The sequence below is a fragment of the Myxocyprinus asiaticus genome, chromosome 21, assembly GCF_019703515.2.
Source record: "Myxocyprinus asiaticus isolate MX2 ecotype Aquarium Trade chromosome 21, UBuf_Myxa_2, whole genome shotgun sequence".
Taxonomy (NCBI): domain Eukaryota; kingdom Metazoa; phylum Chordata; class Actinopteri; order Cypriniformes; family Catostomidae; genus Myxocyprinus; species Myxocyprinus asiaticus.
The window spans coordinates 30,351,070-30,376,442 of record NC_059364.1 but is presented as its reverse complement, the minus strand read 5'-3'; the positions used below and the strand labels follow the sequence as shown (position 1 = coordinate 30,376,442).

Genomic DNA, 25,373 nt, shown 5'->3' with positions numbered 1-25,373 from the left:
CAACAATGACTAAAGGTTTGTTCTCTCTCCAATGCATGAGAAATGAGATCTCATTCAGTTCCATTCTGTGTCATTTGAGCCATCATTGAGTCTGTGTCATGTACTTGGCGCCATCTACTGGTGGCTATATGTAATTAGAGTGAACGATCCTCTCTGCCCATATTTGGATGACTTCCAACTCTGGTTGCAACTGATTACTAATATGATTGGTTTAGCGTTCCATGACGCTGGACAACGTACTACATCATTTCCAATGAAGTCATCTGATCCAGAAAAGCTAACGTGTTTTAGCCAGATATTATGTGCTATGTGCACATTGTGCTTCGTTTGGATTATCTAACGATCTATGCATCCAATTATGTTGTGTATGGCCTCGTTTAATGGGAATCTGCTCTTCTAAGTAATGGTATGGGATATTTTATGTTCTGTTTATGTTATGTAAAGTTTTAAGCAAAACGCGGCTTATAAGCAACACCTGTTTACATGTAACCTGTATGTCAAAGACATATTCTTAGCTATTACTCACCATATTTCTGTCTGTGAGTAAAACAAATAGGTTGGCTGTATTCTACTCTTTAAGAGCTTTCCAACGACATATGACACATGGCTATTTGATCAGTTTGATGTTTTTACCGATTACAATAATATGTACAGTGCAAAATTATTTATAAATGATCAAAACGTAACACTTCTGATTTGTCTGCAAATTTCAAAGCACTTGTTCAGTTTTGGTTGTAATGCCTATATGCGTTGTAAAGTAGAGCTTTCTATTTTGTGTTGGTCAAGACTGTAGTCCAATCCAAGCTTAAATGGTTAAACAACAAATAACACTTACAACTTTCAATCTCCAGCGTACAATTCTGCTCATCCAGTGGGTATCTGCGCAAATCCATCATACATGCAGCTGTGGTAGTTATCCTGCAGATAAGAGTAAAAAAAACAATACAGTTGCAATTAAAATCAAGCAGTAAGTTTTGATATACTGTTCAATTCTTAAATCACTTTTGTCATTCAAATAAATATTGCATGAATTTGACACTGCAAACATACAATTTCAAAAGCAAACATCTTTGTCCTCTGGCAAGAGAAAGTAAAATATTAAAGCTGTTCATTTCAGATTGCATCATAGCTATCTGCTTGAAGTAATATCTGTAATCAAAGTAATACCTGCTAAAAAAAAAAAAAAAAAAACCCAGCTTAAATCAACCAGAGATGATTTGCTGGTCTTAGCTGGTCTTCCATCCCCATCCCATTTTAGAGGAGTTTTGGGAACTTGTCAGCTGTTCAGTCTGGAAGAACAGCTGGACGACCAGCTAAACCATCTCAGCAGCAGCTTCTCTAGGCTGGGAAACATGCTTAAACCAGCTTAGGCCTGTTTAAGCTGCTGTTGCTTTTTAGCAGGGATGGCTGCTCAGGAAAGCTTTGTAGAACATTAATTCATGCAGAACTAACATTGATATGACAAGTACAGTATGTGTACTTCTTTATATATCAAAAGAACAAATGCTATCATTCCCCAATCAGTTCTCATTAAGTGAAATCAATATAGCAGGTAATTGGCTGATAATACCTTGTAAAATGTGCTTATTTTTTATTCATGTGTCATTTAAATGTTCTCTCATGATCTGATTGTTAATTGCAGACACACACTACAGCCTTCCTCAACATTCCTTGTTTCTACCACTCTTTCTGAGAAATCTTGGCTTTCCAACCCTCTTTATTCCTATCATGTGTAATTGCCTTAACAGTGTCTCAGTCATGTCTGCAGCCCCTCTATCAAACGCTTCTGGCTGCATCTTAATTACGCTGAGCTTTAATTAACACGCAAACACACACGCAGTGGCCTTTCAGTGCATGACTGCTGCACTTTCTGACAACTTATGATGGAATAGCTTCTTCATTCTTCAGTCCTTCATGTATACAGCAGTGTTGCCAGATCTTGTCAAAAACAAGCAACTTGATCAGACAAAACAATAACCAAAATTAGCCTGAATAAGATAACCTGTTTTATGGAGAAAAGAAAATAGCTGAATTTCATTTATAAAATTTATTGTAGCACAAACTTGCATAAAACATAGATTAAACAAGATTAAATGGTTGAAAATAATTGTAAACTTAAAGGAATATTCCAGTTTGAATACAATTTAAGCTCAATTGACAGCATTTGTGGTATAATGCTGATTACAACAAAAAATATTTTTGACTTGTCAACAAGGCCATTATGTTTAATGTTTAAGGTACATTATGTTCATGGTCTGTGTACAAATACACACTGTTTCAAAAGTATAGCCACAAGATGTAAACATTATACAGTATGTGTTAACATGATTTTAGTGTGATAAAATCTCTTACTAACCTTATCTGTGTAAAGTTATAGCCAATATTACAACTTCATTGTCATGTTGATGTAATGTCAGTAAACACAGCCAAGCAGATCTACTAAGGTAGTCTTTAGAGGATTATGTCTTTCAGACCCACAAAATAGCATGTCTTAGCAATTTTTTCGTGTTTACAAAATAAAGGGTGGTGTCAATACAAATGAATTAAATTGGAATTTATCAAGGCTGAAAGTCACTTCAGCAATGTAACGTTCAACATATTTGCACGGGTAGCTATTTGTGCTATTTTTCTTAGTAAATCACCAGCAATATGCCCACAACACGCACACGCAATTTGATAGATTGCACAAACAAATTTGTTTGCATGTGTAACACTGACTCAGGTTGAGTGGGGTCCATGTGCGGTTTATTTAATACAGCAAGTTCAGAGTACAGACAAGCATGGGTCGAATAACCAGGGCAATCAACAATATCAGAGGCAGAGCAGTAACGTGGTGAAACAGGCAGAGGATCAGGGCAGGCAGCAAACATCAATAGAAATAGTCCAGGCAAATAAAATGGTAGGCAGGCAGCAAACATATGTAAAAAGGTAATCCAAGGCAGAGTCATACACGGGTAGAACAACACAGGAAATAATAATGCTCAGAAATGTAGCCAGGGCAAACAAGACTTCGCAACAAGTGAACAAACACCCAGGGCTTAAATAGTACTTGGGATGCGGGTACTTGGGAAATGTAGTCCAATGTTAATTCTCAGGCAAGGGAGACCACCGGTGGCCGATTGAGGAATCTTCACTGGTGTTCGTGACAGCATGACATAAAATAATGATATATCGATAACTGATCGGCACGTTATATTATCGATACGTTTTTGGGCATTGATATATTAACATTAGCCAACATTTAATTTAGAAGCCTAATTTGTGTGCTTTCCAGTTCACTGTCAGTTGGCGTAATAACTTTGGGAGACCACAAGAGGGTGATATAACATTTACTGAAGACGGTCACAGGTTGGACAGGGCAGGTCTCATATCATGCAGAACGCGTCGATGCAACAGGTGGCAATTGTGGATCTAGTTACTCTACACACAAAATTTACAAAGGTTTTTGTACTTCTCCAAGAATGAACAGTGACATTGATGAGTTTACAGGTTAGTGTATGAAACTGGTATAACTGCGCTAACTAAACGATTAGAAATTATGCAATTTCTCTATGCTTCACAACTTCACATTGTGTAGGCTATATGAAAAATACATATGCACAATATATCATCCAGTGATGGTTAGAGTAAACAATCTTTGAGCAGCCTCCTCCGGAGTTGTAGCTAGGCGACGCAGACAGACGCAGAACGGAGGCGGTTTTGAGTTTTTCAGAATGCACACCCTTTAATTTACCCTGCCGCACACACTTTACCAAAGTTGTGTTAATAAATATGTTTGAAGAGATAAAGAATATTGTGCAACAAGCAGCCCTATGTATATTTGAAAAAAATGCAGATATATATTGATAATAATCTGGAAATGTTTCTGATTATCGATGCATGTAAAAGGCATCAATCCTAAGCCTACAAATAAGTACCCGCTATTTGGGATCTTAGTAAATCAGGGTCTTACACTTTATTGTACAATGTTGAGTAAGCACTAGCAATCCCAACAATGTGACTATATTCTCAAAATAAGCCCAAAAAAATGCAACTTGCGATTTCAAAGATTTATAGGCAACTTTATTTTAAAATAAGTACAAAGTCACTTATAATACGTGGACATAGCAACACTGGCATAAAGCACTTATTCCTAACAAAGGCAACACAAACACATAATAATATGTACACATACAACTGCCCCCACAAAAGCATCCTTTATTTTCACCTTATCATTAATACTCAGTATTGTTTTTGTAAAGTAGAGAGAATGTTATCTAATCATAAATCACATATATTTATAGACAGAGCACATACTGCTAAAAAGGATCACTATCCATACCTCTCAGGCATAGTACATTAGACATAAATTATACAGCAGTGAGAGAGATGGAGAGAGGGAGGGAATAAGCGGCACATCAAACTCTGTGCTAAATAAGGAAAAAGAAATAGGTCTACAGTGTGCCCTATGAGGAGAGACTAGATGAATCTTGACTTGTGGGTCTTTGTCTTTTGTTCAGTGACATCAATCATCTTTTCCTTTCTTTTTTTTCATGTTTTAGCACATTAAAGTAATGTTCTAGGTTAAAATCAAGCTAAACATTCTTGAATTACAACAGCACATACTGTAATTTCAACTCATCCCTCAATTTGTAAATACAAAGAAAACATTTGCTACAATAGAATTCTATTTTTAATATCGGTCAGTGCCCTTTTTTTTTTTTTTACAAGCCAAAACTATTTTCTGTAACAGATGCTGTTGCTAGAACTTAACTTGTATTTAAGCCAAAACATTTATTTAAACAGTAGTCACTAAAACTTATTTCTCTGTGAATTTAATGTGTTGTCCCTTATGGCTGGTTGGGACAAAAACTCACATTTACATGGAAGAGAGCTTTTATTACTTTTCACCTACATTGCATGTAGTTAGGACACACACGATTTAAAATGTGCGGTGTGTAAACTGTGAAAGCACGTGTTCAGGTAGGACAAAGACAGCCTCATCTTTCATTGGTAAAGAGAATCTATATTCCCTGACATAGACAGGAAAAGCATTCCACAATAGGCTTTACATTCCAAAAAGGGAACATTAGAATAGCCAGGGGAATAGGGTCAGCCAAAAATACAGCACACACAGCTCTCAAACACACACACACACACACACATATGCAGACAGAGACAAATGTATAGATGCAAGCACAAAAAAAGAATCAAATATTAAATTCTATGCACTAATGAGAGGAAAAATGAGAGACAAAGAAAAAAATACTTATTTGTTTACTCACATCTGAAATAATGCACCCAGATAAATACACACAAATACAGTAGACACTGACCTGAGGCCATAGAGCACCGTTCCGTCAGGGTGCAAACGAATCATGCGGTTCTTCACTGTGACTCCATGAACAAAAGATTTCTTGTCATTTATGAAGTAAGTATCAGGCACCCAGAGTTGATCAGCCACTCGGTTGTCTAAAGTAAGATTGAGAGGGATTCCTGTGTAGGACAGACGCTTATCACGCCAAGACTGCTGGAAATACATGGTGATGGTGTAGTCCTGTAAAACACACACACACACACACACATGTTGGTGTGGCTTTTCTTATGAGATATAATGAGATAATCTCCATAGATATAATGATTTTTATACTGTACGAACTATAGATTATATCCCCTAACCCTAACCCTACCCCTAAACCTAACCCTCACAAAAAATGTTCTGCATTTTTACATATTCAAAAAAACATCATTTAGTATGTTTTTTAAGCAATTTGAATTATGGGGACACTAGAAATGTCTTCATAAACCAGATTTATAGCATAATACCCTTGTAATTACCAGTTTGTAACCTGAACAAATGTCCTCGTAAACCACTTAAACCAGCCCACACACACTTTATTTAATGCAATGGTTCTCAACTGGTTTTCCTTTAAGACCCATATTTTACAAGTGGTGAACCAGCACAGTACCCATTGTCTTCTTTTGTGTTCCACAGAAGAAATCAAGTCAAACAGGTTTGGAAATACATGAAGGTGAGTTAATGATGACAGAATTTTAATTTTGGGTCAACTTTCCCTTTAATGGATTCCTGTAGCTCATGTATCACATACTGTATGTGACAGTATACTATACTAAAAGAAAAGCTAACTATATTGTGTTTTTCCCCAGTAATTTTTGAGAGTTAAAGCATGGGTGTTCTCATTAGCATAAGCACACACACCACAAACACAAAGGCAAACTAAATATTTCACAAACTAACCTTTATGACTGCTGTACATCTCATTCTCCCTTTTGTCTCGGTCTCTGCATCTCAAAGAGGATTTGTGTAGGCCTCTCTGACAAGTCTACCACCTCAAGCATCTGTTTTACAAGACTGAGCTCACCTTCCCCCAAGCCAAGACCTCCCTCACCAAATTTTTATCGATCTATGTTGAAAGTCTGACAGCCATTGCCTCCAGATGTATAAAAACACATGCCATCATCTAAGATGACCTCTTTGCAGACAAACATAACACAAGACATCTGCGTTGACATGGTGCTTTATTCTTCACAACATAAGGAAAATAAGGCCCTCTTTCTACTCACTACTAAGCTAATCATCCAGGATCAAGTCAAGTCCTACAAACCGTTGCCTGTTGATGGCAACAATGGCCTGTTTTGTTGAAATAATGGTTCCTCTGATTTAGGAATGTGCCAGGGTGGTCGACAACTTGACTAGTTGTCCAACAACTGACTAGTCGATTAGTGGGGTTGACTACTAACATTAATATTTTTAGCAGTGGTGGTTTTAATGAGAGACACATTTCTTAAATTAATTAAGAGATGTCACTTCTTGGAGAGGGTTTTTGCATGATGATAACTTTCTGTGCATAACAGTGAATAACAGTCAGCACAGTAAAACCCTCTGCAAGAAGTTTTGTCTCTTTAATGCTTTAGTTTTAGTCCTTTTATGTGCTGCTGTTACAGCAATCAAAGCACCACATCAACAATAGATTTCAAGACAATCACTGTCGGACATTAAATGCTCTGCTATGAGTTATGTTCCCGTATTTGTGAGGTGTTGTGGAAGTCTGACCCTGCTTAAATAAATAGTTGCAGTAAAAAAGGTTTAAACTGCTTGATGTTGTAAACTAGATGTGTACCCGAAATATTATCTTGTTATATTATCAATATTAGCAGTTCTGCACTTTTGAATGCGCAGCGAGGATCACCCTAAAGCACTCTGGTTACATTGAAACGTGTCATTATGCGTTCAGGATGCGCATAAGCAGTTTCGTGCCACGGTTTCATTGATAGTTTTGTGCAATATGATGTTATAGTTATTTAGTCTATATTTTTGTCGAATATCCATTTGTTACCATGTTGAGCTGCTGTGCTTAGCATCCATATGTCCCTCTGAAACACGTCTGATCGGGGTCACATCAACATAACGGAGCCTAATTAGGGACCAAGCACTGAAAGTGTGTAGGCATCTATTGTATTCATTAGTGTTCTTATTATTATTATTATTCCGCTATTGAAGTCTATGGCAGCCCATAGAACTGTACATAGGAAAGTTATGAAATTTGGCACACTGATAGAAGACACTCTGAACTGTAACTGGGGTCTCTAACTCTAATGCTCTAGCACCACCAACTGTTCAAAGTTGCACTTATGTTTATGCTCATAACCTTTGAACCGTAAGGCCTAGAATCAAAATTATTTTTTCCTCTGATTCCTTGGCTCGTGTCGAGTCAATGGTTTCATCTGACTAGATTTTCTGCCATTTTTAATTTTCCGTAAAACCTACCTTTTCTAACTCCTCCTAGACCGTAACTCCGATTTGCACGAAATTTGTCGTGTATCAACTAGGGACACTGGGGACAAAAAGTTATTAAACGCTTTTTGATAAACCAAACCGTTCTTGAATAACACTTCAACAAATTTGATGGCAAACACCAAACTTGGTATATGTCATAGCCATAATAACTTGAGGGGACCTGCACAGTTTTGGGACAGTGCAACCTAGTGGTCAGAAATATGAAAAATAGCCATTTTTGCTTATAACTTCTGCATAGTTTGACCAAGAATTATGAAGCTGATCTCTTTAGATTCCTTGGGGCATACTGAGTTGAAGGATACCCAATTTTCCTGTGTCAGCCATTTTGGGCATCAGCCATGTTTTATTTTGCCGCAAAATGCTGTATTTTAAAATTTCTGTATGCATCATCGGCACTATGCCCTAAGCATATCTATACATTTTTGGGCCAGCGCCACCTTGTGGTCAAAAGTTATAATGAAATGTATAAAAATTATTAGAATGTTTGATTATTTTGAAAACTATTTTTTCGAACTCCTCCTAGGCCGTAAGTCTGATTTTCACGAAATGTGTTGTGTATAATCTAGGGACACTCACGACAAAATATTATTAAAAGCTTTTCGATAGACAAAACGGTTCTCAAATAGCGCACCAACAAATTTGATGGCAAGTCACCAAAAAGCATCTGAGGCTGCGTCTCTGCAACACTTTGCCGTGTTTTCATGAAACTTTGAGTGTGTCATAATGACAACACCTTGACCTCACCATGCCAACTCGGTGACTGTGCCACCTATTGGTCAAAATGTATAGTTTATTGTATTTTATTAATTTTAGCAATTCTACCTATGTTTTTTATGCTGCTTTTAGTAGTCATAATCAGTGATGTCCAATGACACTTTCGTACATGCCATACGTTGGAGCGCTTGGCCCCGCAATTGCTGCTTGCAGCTATATTTATACATTATTATCCTAAACACTTACTAGTTATTCAACCAACCAACCAACTAGATGATTATGAAAACTGGTAATTTTGCACATCCCTTTTCTGATAAAAAAAAATAAAAAATCACCCATTTAGGCATTTCAGAGCATGTATCAAAAAGGCTGAAAAATAATCACATTTTTAGACCTACTTTGGGAGTACCGGTAAAGTGTAGATTTGCACTATACAGTGGCAAGAAAAAGTATGTGAACCCTTTGTAATTGCCTGCATTTATGTATAAATTTGTCTCAAAATATTGGTTTGAGCTTCATCTAAGTTACAATAATGAACAAACAAAATCTGTTTTAACTAATAACACACAAATTATTGTATTATTCTTGTACATATTGAATTCATCATCCAAACATTCACAGTGTAGGTTGGAAAAAGTATGTGAACCACTAGGCTAATGACGTCAGGAAAAAGCTAAAAGCTAAATAGAGTCAGGAGTTGGCAAACCTGGCATCCGATTAATGAAACGAGATTGGAGATGTGGGTTAGAGCTACTTTGACTTATAAAAAGCACTCAAACATTTTGAGTTTGCTATTCACAAGAAGCATCTGCTGACATGGACTGTGCCTCACAAAAAAAAAAAGAGATCTCAGAAACCTTAAGAATTATTGCTTTGCATAAATCTGGAAAGGGTTACAAAGTTATCTTGAATATCTTAGATATTCATCTGTCCACAGTTTGACAAACTGTCTATAAATGGAGATGATTTAGTTACTTCGGCTACTCTCCCTAGAAGTGGCCGTCCAGCCAAGATGACTCAAAGGGCACACAGCAGAATGCACAATGAGGAAAAAAGAACTCTAGATTGACAGCTAAAATTGAAGGAATCATTGGAACTGGTTAGCATCTCTGTTCATTAGTCTACTATACAGAAAACATTAAACAGGAATAGTGTCCATGGTAGGAGGCCACTGCTTTCCAACAAAAACATTGCTGTGCACCTGAAGTTTGCCAAAGACCACACTGACACTCTACAGCACTACTAGAAAAATGTTTTGTGGACTGATGAAACTAAGATTAAAGTTTTTGGGAAAAACATGCACGCACTATGTATGGCATAAAAAGGGAACCGCATACCAACATGAAAACATCATCCCAACGGTGAAGTACCGTGGAGGCAGCATCATAATTTGGGGCTGATTCGGGGCCTGGACCGCTTGCCATCATTGAGGGAAAAATAAATTCCCAAGTTTATTAAGAAATCCTACAGGATAATGTCAGGGTGTCTGTGCACCAGCTGAAAGTCAGTAGAAGTTGGGTGATGCAGCAGGACAATGACCCTAAACATCTAAGTAAATCAACTACAGAATGGCTTCAACAACAAAAACAAAATCCACCTTTTGGAGTGGTCCAGTCAGAGCCCAGAACTTAACCCAATAAAGATGCTGTGGAATGACCTCAAGAGAGCCGTTTCCACCAGACATCCTAAGAATATGGCTGAGCTGAAGCAGTTCTGTAAGGAAGAATGGTCCAAAATTCCTTCTGAACATTGTGCAGGTCTAATCCGCAGCTACTGGAAATGCTTGGATGTATTCTGTACGTATTCACTATACTTATTCTTAAACTTATTTGCACTGGCACAGAGGCTTCTACTTAAATATAGACAAATCTCATCCTCCAGCCCCCATGTGTCTCCGTTGAATAAGTGATGAAGACAAATCAAGTTGAGATCTCATAGAGCTGTTCAGCTTGTAGTCCAAAAACCTGGAAGAGAATTTGCCATGGGTTCCCTCTAGATTTTCCTATGGGTTTTTATAATGGGGTTTTTGAACTATAGTAAAATAAGGTCTGTGGTAAACATTACTTGATGATATGTGGACGTTTTGTTCTACAACATAAATTACACACTTTCAGACCTCAAACGTGAATTTTGAAGCCATATTGAATTATATACTTTTTTTTTTTTAAATGCACGGTGGCTTCAAAATTCACATTTGAGGTATGACTGTGTGTAATTTATGTTTTAGAACAAAACGTCCTCGTTTCGTCAAGTAATGTATACCACAGAGCTTATTTTACTCATAAGTCCAAAACCCCATTATAAAACCCATTGGAAAATCCTGAGGGAACCCATGGCGAATTAGACTTCCGGGTTCGCCTACAAATTGACGTCATGTCTGAACAGCTCTATTAAACAAACATGATAAGTGAGAGTGAAGTTTAAACATACAGTGGACTGTGTCTGCTTCTCACATAACATACACTTACAAACACATGGAGTTTCACAGTCACATCTAATACAAATCACTTTCATTTCACTTGCAGTCTTTCATTTAAACATTAAATGAAAGACAGACCATTTAATCAGAAACTAATGCATAATCAAATTAAATTAATCATAATCAAAGCATAGTCCTAGTTTTTAGGATAGCCACACCCCTACTCTTTGCACAATAACAGTGTTTCTCTGCAATGCAGTGATATTTCCGCATTCCACTATTGTGACACCCAGCATTTTCCTTACAATTAATTTTTAAACAAATAACGGAAAAGCCCCAAATGATTAAAAATTAATGGAGATCTTGTTATATCATCCATCAGGGATTTCTGGCAGGCCTTGTGGGTGATGTTTTAAAAGCACTTCATATGTTTAAATTTACTGTTGGTGCCCCACTGAGGGGAAGCCTACAGGCCCTGTCCCAGCCCTGCTGCTCCCCAGACTTATCTGTGCTGAAAGATTTGGTTAAGATTTTTCTCAAAGAACGCGCGCACACACACGTCATCCAGCCCCGTTTGCAGCTTTTAAAAATGCTTATCCAAACACTTCATAACATACCTTTGGGGAAACAACTTTCTGAATACATTTTTAATCTTGAGATGTACTGTATGTATCCATGGTCGTAAACTGAATACTGTAAATGCTACTGGAAACAATAAACATCCAAAAGCAAACACACGATATTACCATGGTATTCTTGGAAGTACTTTGGAAAACCAGGTAAATACCATGGTACATGCATTTCAGTACCATGGTATGTAACAAAGTACCATTGTATTACAATCTGACACCATGCTTTTGTGTAAAGGACCTGACACAAAGTGAGACTGTTAATGGCAGACAATCAATTAAATATCATATTTTATTTTTTCTCTGTGGTCAAAAATGTTAATCAAGTTTTTTTTTTGTTTTTTTTTTTGCAACCAAAACAGCCATAATGTAATTTTTCAAGACCATTTTCCATTTTTCACCTTTTACACATAAATATGATTGTGTACACTCAGATTAGATGATAACTCCGATCTTATCAATGGCCTAGAAAAAGCTGTGTAAACAGAATATCTTTGCATAAAGCCAATCTAAAATTGTTGCAGAATGCCACATCATTACAAACGTCTGCAACATTGTTTGTGACAACAATCCAAAATATTCTGAAAGTTTTCACAAATATACTGCCAAAGTTGTGATAAATGCACCAAGGTCGGAATTGCATACTACCATACTACTCTTCCTATTTCTGCCATAGATAGATATGGCTGAAGTAGTACATGTAGTATAGGTAGTATACAACTCCGAACTCAGGCATAGTCTTTTTGGATTTGGGAGGACGTTTTGAGTTCTGAAAGTTACAGTATGCACTTATTGCAATCTACTTGTGTGTTTCATTGTGCAAATTCTTCTGAAGGAACCGCTAAACTGGAAGGTGCCAATCAAACTTGTAGGGTGCAGTCCCATGAGGATGAGAACATTTGAGTGTGTCTGCAGAATGAGTGTGAAAGAAAAGGAGAGAAAGTGAAGACAGATGGAGAAAGAGAGAGAATCTGAAAGAAAGAAAGGATGGGTATGACTCGGGTTCGCTTAGGACAAATGCCTCCTTCAGCTTCTATTATTAGAAGCAGCTATTGCCCCTGACAACCATTTTAAATCATCACTCCAGCACCTCAACTTCTTTACAAATCACCCTGACACAAACAAAAACAGAAACACAAATGCAAACAGAACTTCAGACACACACACACACACACACACACACAAATTAAGGCTTATCATATTCTCTCATGACCTTAATTTTCCATGCCCATCACACTAAAGATATCTCACAGAGGAACAGATGATACTCACTTGAGAGAGGAAACAACAGGAACAAAAGCAGCAATTGAAAGAACAAAAACTGGGGAAAAACTGGCATAAACTGGGTAGAGAATGGATGGATAACAAGATGCTTTGAACTTTGCTGAAAAAACAAACAAACCTTTAAACCAATCTTGCTGGTCTCCCAGCTTGCTGACCAGGTAAACCAACAGAGCATTAGCTAAGCCAGGCAAGGAGACCCTCTAAAACCAGCTAAGACCAGAAAAGCTGCTGGTTTAAGATGGGTTTTTTCCCAGCAGGAAGGCTGGCCTGTTTGCTGGTTTTAGAGGTTTTTTGGTACTTTTAAACCAGCTAAACACCAGCTTGGTCACACTGCAAGACCAGCAATCCATCTTATTTGAATCTGTTCTTAGCAGGGTCACTGCAGCAGTAATAAAAAGACTAATGCCTTCCTCATGTCCAACACACAGGAAATCCACACAGGCCATCAGTTAAAAAACACCAGTATTACACCCTGGCCAAGAGTCCACTTCCACATCGAACATCTTTTAGTGAAAATTTCACATGTATCCTCCTCACACTGAAGTGCTGAAGTGCCAAGCGAGGGCAACTTAGGTAACCACAGGGTATACTGTAATACCCAGACTGAAATCACAGTGAAATCGGAAAAATTTTGGTGACTTTTCTTTAGGTAAAATCTGTCTGTGCTAACTGAATAAGGCTGAAATGATTAGTCGACGTTATCAACAACGTCGACAATAAAAAATTATATTGAAAAAAATGAAACTAATGATGGCGCGCAAGAGCAGCACTTCAGCTCGTGCCTGATTGAGGAGAGGCAGAAGACAACTCACAGTCCAGATGCACTCCAAACCTTCCAAATAGCTTCAGGTGATGTAGATCGCAAAGTATGAGGGAATTATACAAAACTACTAAATAACTAAATACAGAAGCGCTCCCATTGTGAAATACTGCCAGAGCTGCCGTTCCGCTTAAGCAAAACTTGTGTGTCGAGGGCCTTCAAAGGAAACACGCCAGCATTACATCTTTAATGCATCCTTTATTAAAGTTCAAATAATAAGGAAGTAGGTCATGTAAATAAGTACAAACTCGAAACTGGCATTTCTCTGTGCGGTCAGCGGCACTTCTATGAGGGGAGAGATTGAAACTGCATCCCAGCTGAGGCACACTCTGTTGTGGGGACGCTCGTCCCTCGAGCACGTGCTTGCTGCAGCTAGATCATAACGTGATGGCTTGCGACTTATTGAATTATAATATATGTCACTGTGTATTTCTTATCATAAAAGAAAATCGGTAATACGCAGCTTTATTAAGAAGAGAGAGTTTCTTTTTTGTGAGTTTAAGATGGATCGAAGAGAACAAAAAGTGAAAGAGGGTAGTATTCGCCCCATTATACACTGCAACAAAATACGTTTTTGATTTGTTTTTGTTTTGGCTTGTTTTCCAATATAAATATTTAAAACTATTTTAAAGCAGCATACATTTAATTTAGGAGCTATACTGCAGATGAAACATTTGTTATCTGAGAAAGTTGAATATAATATTAAAAATTATAATATTTTAAAATATCTAAAATCCTTAAAAAAAGATGCATTCACCTGAGAAACAGCATATAAGATATTTAGACTTGCTTTTAGAGAATAGATCTGGAATATGAGTATATTTTGTCTTTACTGAACTCACAGAAGTATAACCAAGTGAAAAAATACACTTATATACAAAATACACTTATATTTAAGACACATTCTCTGAAATAAATTCTTAATATCTTATATGTTGCTTCTCATGTAAATGTATCTTTTTTTTTACGGATTTTTAGACAATTTAAATGGAAAATAAGACAAAAAAAACTTGATAACAATTGCAGTTCATCTTTTACTGAATTAAACTTAATAAAAACTTTGTTTTTTCCTTTAATTTAGTGAATGTTATTTAGAGGTATTTTTAAAATATGATATTTATTGTTAGTAAGCATGTTTAATACAACTTTTTATCTCGGGGCACAAGCTGAATAGTTGGATAACAGATAATGATTAATCGTTACAATAATTGCCCGAATAGTCTAATAATTGTTGTAATAATCGTTATATTAGTCGATTATCAAAATAATCGTTAGTTGCAGCCCTATTACTGAAATGTGAAACACTGCCCCTAGTGGCCAAAGTGGTAAGTGTTGTTGGGAGTGGGTGAGCTCCGTTTTGAGGGTGTAATGTCCACGGAGGGGCGCCAAAAGCGAGTTGTTTTCAGCAGTACAGGCTGAAGAGAAATTGATTTTTATCAATTAACCCCCCAGCTTAAACCCCAAACCTAAACCTAACCATAAGAGTGGGAAAATGCATCCTCTGAATCATGCTTTTCACTCATTATGCAAACGTGATTACTTCCTGGTTTCAAAGTGAGATCCAAACCCACACTGCTGACGCAACACGCTTCCGGTCACACCACGGGATGATAAACAAAAAAGAGCTGATGCAAAAATGTCTGATAGGACATGGCAATTGTCAGTAAGTCGGCATAATGTGGCCGATCCTAGGGTACTGGAACTTTCAGAAAGAACATGCCGACTTCCCTTGTGATCATGATGTAATAACAATAGACGCTTTCACACATACAGCCACACATAAAGAACCGTTGCACATTCAACATGATCACACGCAAAATTGACATGCTGCTTCTCAATGTTCATAAACCTGAAAACGACCCCACACTGCTGAATAACTGTCAAGCACCATACCCGTCAGAAATTTTTGCATCAGTTGTGTTGTCTACATGACACGGGTTCTGGTCCCATGGAAACCAGGAAGTAACCACATTCACATAAACAATGGTGAGCATAATTCGGAGGTTGCCTTTTTTATCTAAAATTATATTTTTACTCCAATGACGAATAGGTTTTGGGTTGGGGTTTGTGTTTGGGGGAATTTAATAAAATATGCATTCCTATTTACTGCATTAAGTTATTAACAACTAAAACTACAACTTGCTTTTAGTACCACCCAGTGGACATCTCACCTCAACTACACTTCCAGCTTTGGTCACTAGGGGCAGTGATTAGTATTTCGGTAAGCATAGACGATTTCAGTAGCAGAGCTTTCGACCTCTTGTCGCCAAATTTTTAGCACTAAACAATGCAAGTTCTCACGTGAATACGAGAGTCACTTTAAATGACTTCCTTTCACAGTGTTTATTAACGTGCAACGGACATCAAGATTTTCACTAGAAAATTACTTACATTTTGGGTTGTTTCTCACCGTGCCTTCAGAAGATTTGCGATATGACGTACAAGCCACATGGTTTACATTTATGATACATATGAGTGCTTATTTAAGCTTTAAAATGAGTCCATATCAACTGAGTGTATTGAAAAGACAGGCCTGGACATTGATAATTTTTTTTCTATTGTTCTCCACATAAGAACAAAAGTCATACAGATTGATGCAATGAGCTGCTCTTCATCTGAGCGGAGCAAAAGTTTTAACTGCATTTTGGTGCTGATGTGTGAATGGTAGCAATACAAAAAAAAGATGGACAACCCGCTGCATGTGTGAACAGGACATTTACTGGAAAAGTTAAACTGACTATTTTACTGCAATGTAATGTTTTTGTGTGTGAAATTGGCTAGTCAATGCAGGAGCATTTATGGTAAACAAAAAGAGCTGGCTAAGAGAGAAGCTGTGACTGCATTAAGAACAGCTGACCTTCTGCAATATTCTTAGGGAGGAGCAGAAGAATCTTTTAGTTTAACGCTGTTTCTAAATTGGCTATTTAACATCAGTTTTTTGTCACTCCTTCACCAAATCACCTTTCTGTTCTACTGATAAGGTTTGCACTGCTACTGAACCATAGATTCCCTATCTGTCACTCACTCGATGTTGTGTCGATGTAGTGACATCCCCCGTCACTACACAGACTCCCCCGGACATACGGGTATAAAAGGAGCTGGTATGCAACCACTCATTCAGATTTTCTCTTCGGAGCCGAGCGGTTGCATTCAGTGCACTGAATTCAATTCAAACTCAATTCTCTTTACCGTTCACCTTAAAACTGCTGGATTTACAGCGCATTTCAGCGGCTTCTCCCCCTCTGCACCTGTGTAGTGCAGAGAATGCCCCTGGGAGCTTCGGCAGAACAAAAGAGTATATTCTAAAAGAGTATATTTTCTTTCTAAAAGAGCGGCACACACAGAAATGTATTTTTAAAGATGCCTTTCCGTTTGTGTGTTATTCCTGGTTGCGGTCGTTTTCTCTGCTTCTGACAGCCACGATCACTGTCTCGCGGAGACATCGTTCGTGGATGGGTCTTGTCCTCATTGCGATAACATGACCATGGCAACGTTGCGGTCGCGGCTTGCATTCGTAAGAAAGCAAACCACCCCAGCGGCTCCCCGCCTTGGTCCTTCTACCTACGGCTGTGCCGGTTAGCACTGGGGCGATTTGGGGACCTCAATGGGAGCACCTCCGCCGGGTAAACCCCCACGGACCTTCCATTCCCCAGCATGCTCGCTTGCCCCGGTCAGGCTCTCGGATGAGACCAACGGCTCATCTCACTGCGAGTTCGACCTCTTATTCGGAGCCCAGGAAGACGATGAGTTATCGAGCACAGCATCGGAGAGTGGGCTCATCCACTCTGACGCGGACACCTCGGCTGGGCTCCCTCCTTCAGGTGTGGTTGCCCAGTCTCAGGCCGACGCAGAGATGACAGACATGCTTTCCCGGGCAGCTGCAAGCGTCAGGCTAAAGTGAAAATCTCCGCTCTCCCCTGAACCCTCATGGCTCAATGATTGGTTCCTGGGCCCAGAGCGCCACTCACGGCCACGCCCCGGTCCCTTTCTTCCTGTAGGTGCATGAGGAGCTGCAAGATCATGGGAGGGGCACCTTTTACCCAGTGAGCTACTTGCACAGACCCTGTGCAAGGTCAGGGAGGACGAGGAGCAGGTCGTCCTAGTAGCACCCTACTGGCCCACCCAGACGTGGTTCTCGGACCTCATGCTCCTCGCGACAGCCCCCCCTGGCGAATTCCCCTGAGGAAGGACCTTCTTTCTCAGGGACAGGGCACCAGCTGGCACCGGCGACCAGACCTCTGGAATCTCCACGTCTGGCCCTTGGATGGGACGCGGAAGATCTAAGTGGCCTACCACCCGCGGTGATAGACACGATCACTCAGGCTAGGGCTCCCTGTACGAGGCGCCTCTATGCTTTGAAGTGGCATCTGTTCGCTAAGTGGTGTTCTTCCAGACGCAAAGAACAGAGATGCGCAGTCGGATCGGTGCTTTCCTTCCTGCAGGAGAGGCTGGAGGGGCGGCTGTCCCCCTCCACCTTAAAGGTGTATGTAGCCGCTATAGCGGCACACCATGACACAGTGGACGGTAAGTCCTTAGGGAAGCACGACCTGTTCATCAGGTTCCTGAGAGGCACTAGGAGGTTGAATCCCTCCAGACCGCGTCTCATCCCCTCATGGGACCTCTCGAGCCCCTGGAGTCAGCTGAGCTTAAGGCACTCTCTTTGAAGACTGCCCTCCTGACTGCGTTCACTTCCATCTAGAGGGTAGGGGACCTGCACGTGTTCCCTGTCAGTGAAACATGCCTGGAGTTTGGTCCGTGCTACTCTCACGTGATCCTGAGACCCCGACCGGGCTATGTGCCCAAGGTTCCCATGACCCTGTTTAGGGATCAGGTGGTGAACCTGCAAGCACTGCCCCAGGTGGAGGCAGACCCAGCTTTGGCATTGCTGTGTCCAGTGCTTGCTTTACGCATCTACTTGGATTGCACGCAGAGCTTTAGAAGCTCCAAACAGCTCTTTGTCTGCTTTGGTGGACAGCGGAAAGGAAGCGCTGTCTCCAAACAGAGGATCACCAACTGGGTCATTGATGCCATCGTGATGGCATATCACGCTCAGGACGTGCCACCCCCCGTGACGCCACGAGCCCACTCTACCAGGAGTGTAGCGGCCTCCTGGGCCCTGACCAGTGCCGCCTCTTTGGCAGACATCTGCAGAGCAGCGGGCTGGGCGACACCCAACACCTTTGCGAAGTTCTATAATCTCTGGGTTGAGCTGGTTTTGTCCCGTGTGTTGTCAGTCCTGAACAGGTAAGTTCCGGGACAGCTGGCCGGGTGTACCGCTTGCGTATAGCACCTTTCCCCTCCCATGAGGTGAAGACGTGTGCCTTTGACTCCCAGTCGTATTCACAAGTTGTGATCCCTGGATGAACTTCCTCCTCATCCCTGTGGCAGACGAGTTTGCGTAGAAACTCGCTGCCGGCCCAGTACATGTGCTAACTAAGCCCTGTACTGGGGTAGGTGCTCCACATGCACTGGTTCCCCATAGGTGACCCCATGTGATATATCTTCCGCTAAATCGGTTCTCTGTCAGTAAACTGCGTCTTCCTTGGGCAGAGGCCCATCTGCCCACGGTCACCATGCTTGTAGAAACTCCCTCATAGATTAATATGAAAATGATTTAAATAAATATGATTCACTCTTGTATCCCATATAAAAATATATCACAATCAAAGACTACCCATCACATTTCATTATTTGCTTAACATAGTATTTCAACCATTCACCTTCTACCTTCCCAACTACTAAAACTCCTTTTATGTCATCCCATGCTAGTTTAGGATGAACTTAATCTTAATTTTAGTAATGGAAGAATATACACTGTATAATAGTATTCCTGCATACAGCTAATCTGATCATACAAATTCTAGTTATAAATCAAAAGTATATTTTTAGAAATATATAAAAAGACACAATCCTGAGGCTAACACTTACTATCTCTCTGCTGCGGCTCACTAACTCCCGCCGCCATGTGTCCTCCCTGAAAAGCCTCCCACTTGCTAAAATAATTAATGTATGACAAACTACCACAGAAATGGCTTTGTTCAGGCCCACTATCCATAATTCACTAAAAAATCATTTTCCAGCATGAGAAATGTGACACCATGTCATAACTAAAGTCCACTAGTGAAAACCTCCGCCTTTAGACCTTGAGTATTCTAGAAAACCCACAGAGTACATCAGATCTTCACAGAATAAATGCACAAGGCTGCACCTGAAGCAATTTTCAGAACACATTTAACTTTTATTAGCACTATTTTATGATTGAAAAAATACTATTCATTATAAATAGTCATTAATATGTTAGAACTATTACATGGTTATTTAGTGATGCAATGATGTCCGGTAATGATGTCCAGTTTATGAACAAAGATTGTCTTTTTACGGGCTCTTTTCAGTGAACTTGTTGAACCAGTTCACCAAATTGGACTGAACTGGTTGGAAGAGTTTGCGTTTTGAGTCAACACTAGTCAACAAATTACCCAATCAGTGAACCTGTCTCTCAGACATGCCTGACACTCTGACTCGAAATGAGGGTGTAATATGATCCTAGAACTAGTGATGTCTGCTTTTGCTAATGGGTCTTTTGCTAACTGCTCCAAACAGCTCGCAAATTAATAATCCGGTCACAACAGTCCTCAAGTCAGCTGTACACTGAACTAAGAACCGTCTCTCTCTGACATGATATTATGAGTATGTGTGTACTGAGTGTTTGACAGAGGCGGGCCAAATGTATGTTTCTAATGTATTTTGCAGAAAAGAAGGAAGTATATCAAATAAAACATAGTGGAATTATGTTTTTGACTTGACTGTATTACAGTTTTATCAAAATATGATAATCCAGACGCATCAGTACTCAGGTCAAAAGTACACTAACCCAGTCACAACAGATCTCGAGTCACCAGTACACTGACTCGGTTGCAACAGTTCTCGAGTCACCAGTACACTGACTCGGTTGCAACAGTTCTCGAGTCAACAGTACAATCTGAGAACAGTATCTTTCTGAAATGTCCGAAATGCAGAGAAAGCCGCGTGAGCAGATCTAAGAGCATGAGAGTACTGAGGAATGAAGTGGGAGAAATGTAGACTAAATCTTTAATAACCAAAAAACGTAAATATGCTTATGACTTAAGTTTTATTAAATAGAATTTTATTAAATCATGCAAACACCTTTCAGTCAAGGTATTTACTTTTGTGCATTGTGCATGCAAATCCTAATAAGCCTCTGTTGTTTAGTTGTTATGAGCTGGATCATAGTTTCTGTAAAAAAGGGTGAGTTGATCATTTCAAAGCATATTCTCTTTAAATGCTTTAGACAACAGAACATCTCTGCATTTGTGCATCACTGTCTAAACTAAGTGCTTTTTGAACCAGTTCATTGAAACGAACTGTTCGAAAGAATCAAACTTCCCATCACTAGTTGTGAGTCTGTGAGACTGGATTTACTCTCTTTCAGCAGAGAGGGAAAAAATATTAATAAATTAATATTAAATAAATACTCAAAATGTGTGTGTGTGTTTTTTTAAATAATGTGTTAATTATTTATTATATTCTTTGTAGATAAAATATTATAGTTTGTAGCAAGCCAGCGTGTGTAAAGATACGTGCCATGGAAAATAATTATTACTAATCTCACTATCCTACATTATAATATGACAATCATAATCATCTTCATTGAAAATCGCCTTTTCATCTTTTTCAGAGTGATACTAGGTTAACATAGTTTTAACACAGAGTCACTGCTATGTTTTAGCCATCACTTAAACCTACTCCTCCTTTAAGGGTGTAAGTGTGTGAACAGTGAATATGAGGTTTTGCATCCATGTTCCACATTGAAATGCTTATTTTCGTGTTTTTTGCTGAGTCAGAGCCAGGATAGCAAAACAATCATAATGCAAAATGAACACAATGTCCCTCTGATCTTAGATAGTGTACTGTCGACTGTTACTTAGTCAGTGTGTGTGTGTGTGTAGCGAGAGAGAGAGAGAGAAAGAGACACTTATGTACCAGGTTAACATGCTCTCAGAAACATACATGCACATGCATAGTCCTTCTCATTGAAGGGATAGTTCACCCAAAAATGAAAATTATTATTCCCTAATGTTGTTTCAAACCCATATGCGGTTATTATGTAAGCTAAACACATAAGGATACATTTTTAAGACTCTTTACTCAGTTCTTTTCCACAGTGACACTGCATGGTGACCATGGCTATCAAAATCCAGATAAATCAATACATTTTGGCATTGAATGGCTTCAGAAGACACTAATTAGTCTTTTTGAGTAATATCGTGGACTACTTTTACGGTATTTATTGGTCCTTTCAGGAGCTTGACAGCCGTGGTCATATGAACAGTCATTGTGTGGAAAAGCTGCATGAAGATTCTTCAGAAATTCTCCTTTTGTGTTCCATGGGAAAAATAACAGCATATGGGTTTAAAATGGCATGGAGGTAAATAATGATATAATTTTCATTGTTGTGTGAACTGTTACTTTAACACTGCCTTGATGAGACTGGACATCCTGTGATGCGCTGAGTCAAAAGCTTAAATCTAAAGCTTAGTTCTGCTCTGATTGGGATCGAAAACATGCAGCACATACATTCTTTATGTTCCAGCAAACTCTAGTGTATTTCCACCACTTCATTCTTCACTTTAAAATGAACAGGTTGTGTTAACAATAAAACAGTCAGAGCAGTGATGCGCAGCACATGTGGACTATTAACGGTACTCACCATGTTCACTTCCGACACCATATCGATACTGGCGATATCAATACTCATACCGACGTCAACCGGAGGACCTGCAAAGCGCACAGACACCTCAATCTCTTCGACATAGTTTAATGATTCATCAAAATGGTGACAACCATGTATAGACGCACAGAAGTGTTGTAAATCAATAAAAAATGTTTTACCTCCAAAGTCAGGCCTGAGACGAATGTCGTAGCCTTTGAGTAGTTTATCCACGGTGACTTTGACGTATGACATGTTGTTCGGTTCGTTTGCACTGGGGAGTAGTGTGATGTTTAAGAAACTGTGTGTTTCTCTCTCTCTCTCTACACACACACACACACACACACACACACACACAAGCATAGTATGTCTTACCTGTTCGCCGGCGGGCTACGACCAAGCGTTAAAGCCACAAGCATGAAAAACAGGATTCCAGCGCGCCAGTGATCCCGCGCGATCAGCTTCCCTCTCATGATAGCACAAGACAGACAGCGGTGGAAGCGGTAAACTTATTCTGAAGAAGCGGTCCCGCAATATCAACAGCGACGCATGCGCGACGATGTGACCAACATCAAAATACTGGAACGCAAAGAAATTAGCAACTCTAACAAAGACCAAAGTGGCAGGGTGAGAGCGCGCGAGAGGTGATGTTGTTTCTGTCGGGTTTCCTGGTGCTGATGCTGCGGTCGACCAGGTCGCGGGAATGCTGAAGCGTATCAATATGCCGGTCAGATCCCATCGCCTCTGGCGCGCTGAGCTTCAGCGGGTCACTGGACACCAAAGCTGATGGTACTCTTTTCATATGTGTTTTCCTTGACATGAGAGAGAGCCTGAACGTACAGTTGCTGTGACATTTACGCACCTATCCGTTCTGTGCACATTAAAAACGATTATGTTAGAAGCAGCGTGCAGCAGGAGCGCGCCTTATCCTGAACCGTGCTTTATTTCCCTTTGGAGGTTTGTGTGTACCTGGACGTCTGGCTCAAGAGTTCTTTCGCGCCATCTTTCCATTTTTCCGCTCATCACCCGCCAGAGATAGAGTGAATTATTTGTTAGAATCTTGGATTGGTGATGTGGGTAAAGAGCAGGTTGGGTTACAGCAAGATGGGTTACAGCAAGTTAGACCAACCTAAAGGCTACCAGAATATTTTCTATAATATTCATAATCTGTTATAAACTGTGGCCAGACACTAAAACAACAAGTACATACCAGGGTTGTGCACCTTTCAGAATTGAATGAAGAATGCCAATCCAATTCCTGAATTCGAACTGAATTTGAATTGAGGTAGCAAAAAGGATGTAGAATTGCAATTCAAATATGAATTTAAGGAAGTAGAATTAAAACTGAATGAAATTCAAATAAATTAATATTGTTTTTTTCATACTATTTTTACATTTATTTTCTATTAATACATTTTATTTTTCAGTATAACATGAAACTTATCATATTATCATATGCATATCAAATGGGGTGTTTCCAGAAACATTAAACTGTAAAAATAATTTCTTATATCAAGTAAATAATGCTGATTTTTTTTTAAAGATTTACTTGAATATTGTAATTTTGTTTTCCTTAGCAAATTTCAGGAACGCATAGCAGGGATTTGGATTAATTCATTTATTTGGGTTTAAATTGGCATACACAAAATGTTTATGTGGTTCAGTCCCATTTACCTTCTTCCAGCATTGAACACTGGGGCATGAATAAAATGGTTGCATTTTGCATGGTTTTATTTACATTGTTATTGTTGATGTTGTTTTCACAGTAGGCAACCTTGTTTTTTTTTTTGTTTTTTTTTTTGGCAATGTCAGGATGAGTTTGTTTCTCTAATAAAATGATTTGGCTTTGTGCTTAGGGTTATTGTCCTGTTGGAAGGTGAACCTTCGGCCCAGTCTGAGGTCCTGAGCGCTCTGGACCAGGTTTTCATTAAGGATATCTCTGTATTTTACTGCGTTCAGCTTTCCTTCAACCCTGACCAGTCCCCCAGTACCTGCCACTGAAAAACACCCCCACAACATGATGCTACCACCACCATGCTTCACCGTTGGGATGGTATTGCGCAGGTGATGAGCAGTGCCTGGTTTCCTCCAGACATGACGCTTGGAATTGTGGCCAAACTGTTTAATCTTCATTTCATTAGACCAGAGAATCTTGTTTTTCACAGTCTGAGAGTTCTTTAGGTGCTTTTTTGCATGTCTTGCACTGAGGAGAGGCTTCCGTCTGGCCACTCTGCCATAAAGCCCAGATTGGTGGAGTGTTACAGTGATGGTTGTCCTTCTGCAAGTTTCTCTCATCTCCATACATGATCTCTGGAGCTCAAAAAGAGTGCCCATCAGGTTCTTGGTCACCTCTCTTACCAAGGCCCTTTTCCCCCGATTGTTTAGTTTTGCCGGGTGGCCGGCTCTAGGAAGAGTCCTGGTTTTCCAAACTTCTTCCATTTAAGAATTATGGAGGCCACTGTGCTCTTGGGAACCTTCAATCCAGCCAAAAAAATTTGTGTAGCCTTCCCCAGATCTGTGCCTCGACACAATCCTGTCTCTGAGCTCTGCAGGCAGTTCCTTTGACCTCATGGCTTGGTTTTTGCTCTGATATGCATTTTCAGCTGTGAGACCTTATATAGACTGGTGTGTGCCTTTCCAAATCATGTTCAATCAATTTAATTTGCCACAGGTGGACTCCAGTCAAAGTGTAGAAACATCTCAAAGATGATCCAGAGAAATGGGATGCACCTGAACTACTTTAAATTTCAAGTGTCATAGCAAATGGTCTGAATACTTATGTCAATGTGATATTTCAGTTTTTTCTTTTTAATAAATTTGTAAAATTATCTAAAATCTGGTTTTTGCTTTGTCATTATGGGGTATGGAGTGTAGATTGATGTGAAAAATAAATAATTTAAAGCATTTTAGCATAAGGCTGCAACATAACAAAATGTGAAAAAAATGTAGGGATCTGAAAACTTTCTGAATGCAGTGTATGT

At 39.4% G+C, this 25,373-nt stretch overlaps 1 protein-coding gene across 3 annotated transcripts in view; it reads right to left on the bottom strand.

Moving 5' to 3' along the window:
• The window catches only part of gabrb1 (gamma-aminobutyric acid type A receptor subunit beta1), a 90,776-nt gene that overhangs the window by 11,290 nt on the left and 54,113 nt on the right, over positions 1-25,373 (bottom strand). For 2 of the 3 annotated variants that reach the window (XM_051648805.1, XM_051648806.1), the window contains exons 2-3: positions 5,316-5,536; positions 836-918 (exon numbers count right to left, since the gene is read on the bottom strand). In XM_051648805.1, the coding sequence (XP_051504765.1) occupies positions 836-918; positions 5,316-5,521 (289 nt within the window). In that variant the 5' untranslated portion in view covers positions 5,522-5,536. Of the gene's footprint in view, positions 1-835; positions 919-5,315; positions 5,537-22,392; positions 22,461-22,574; positions 22,663-25,373 lie in introns of those variants that run through there. The other variant, XM_051648807.1, reaches the window with a different exon arrangement.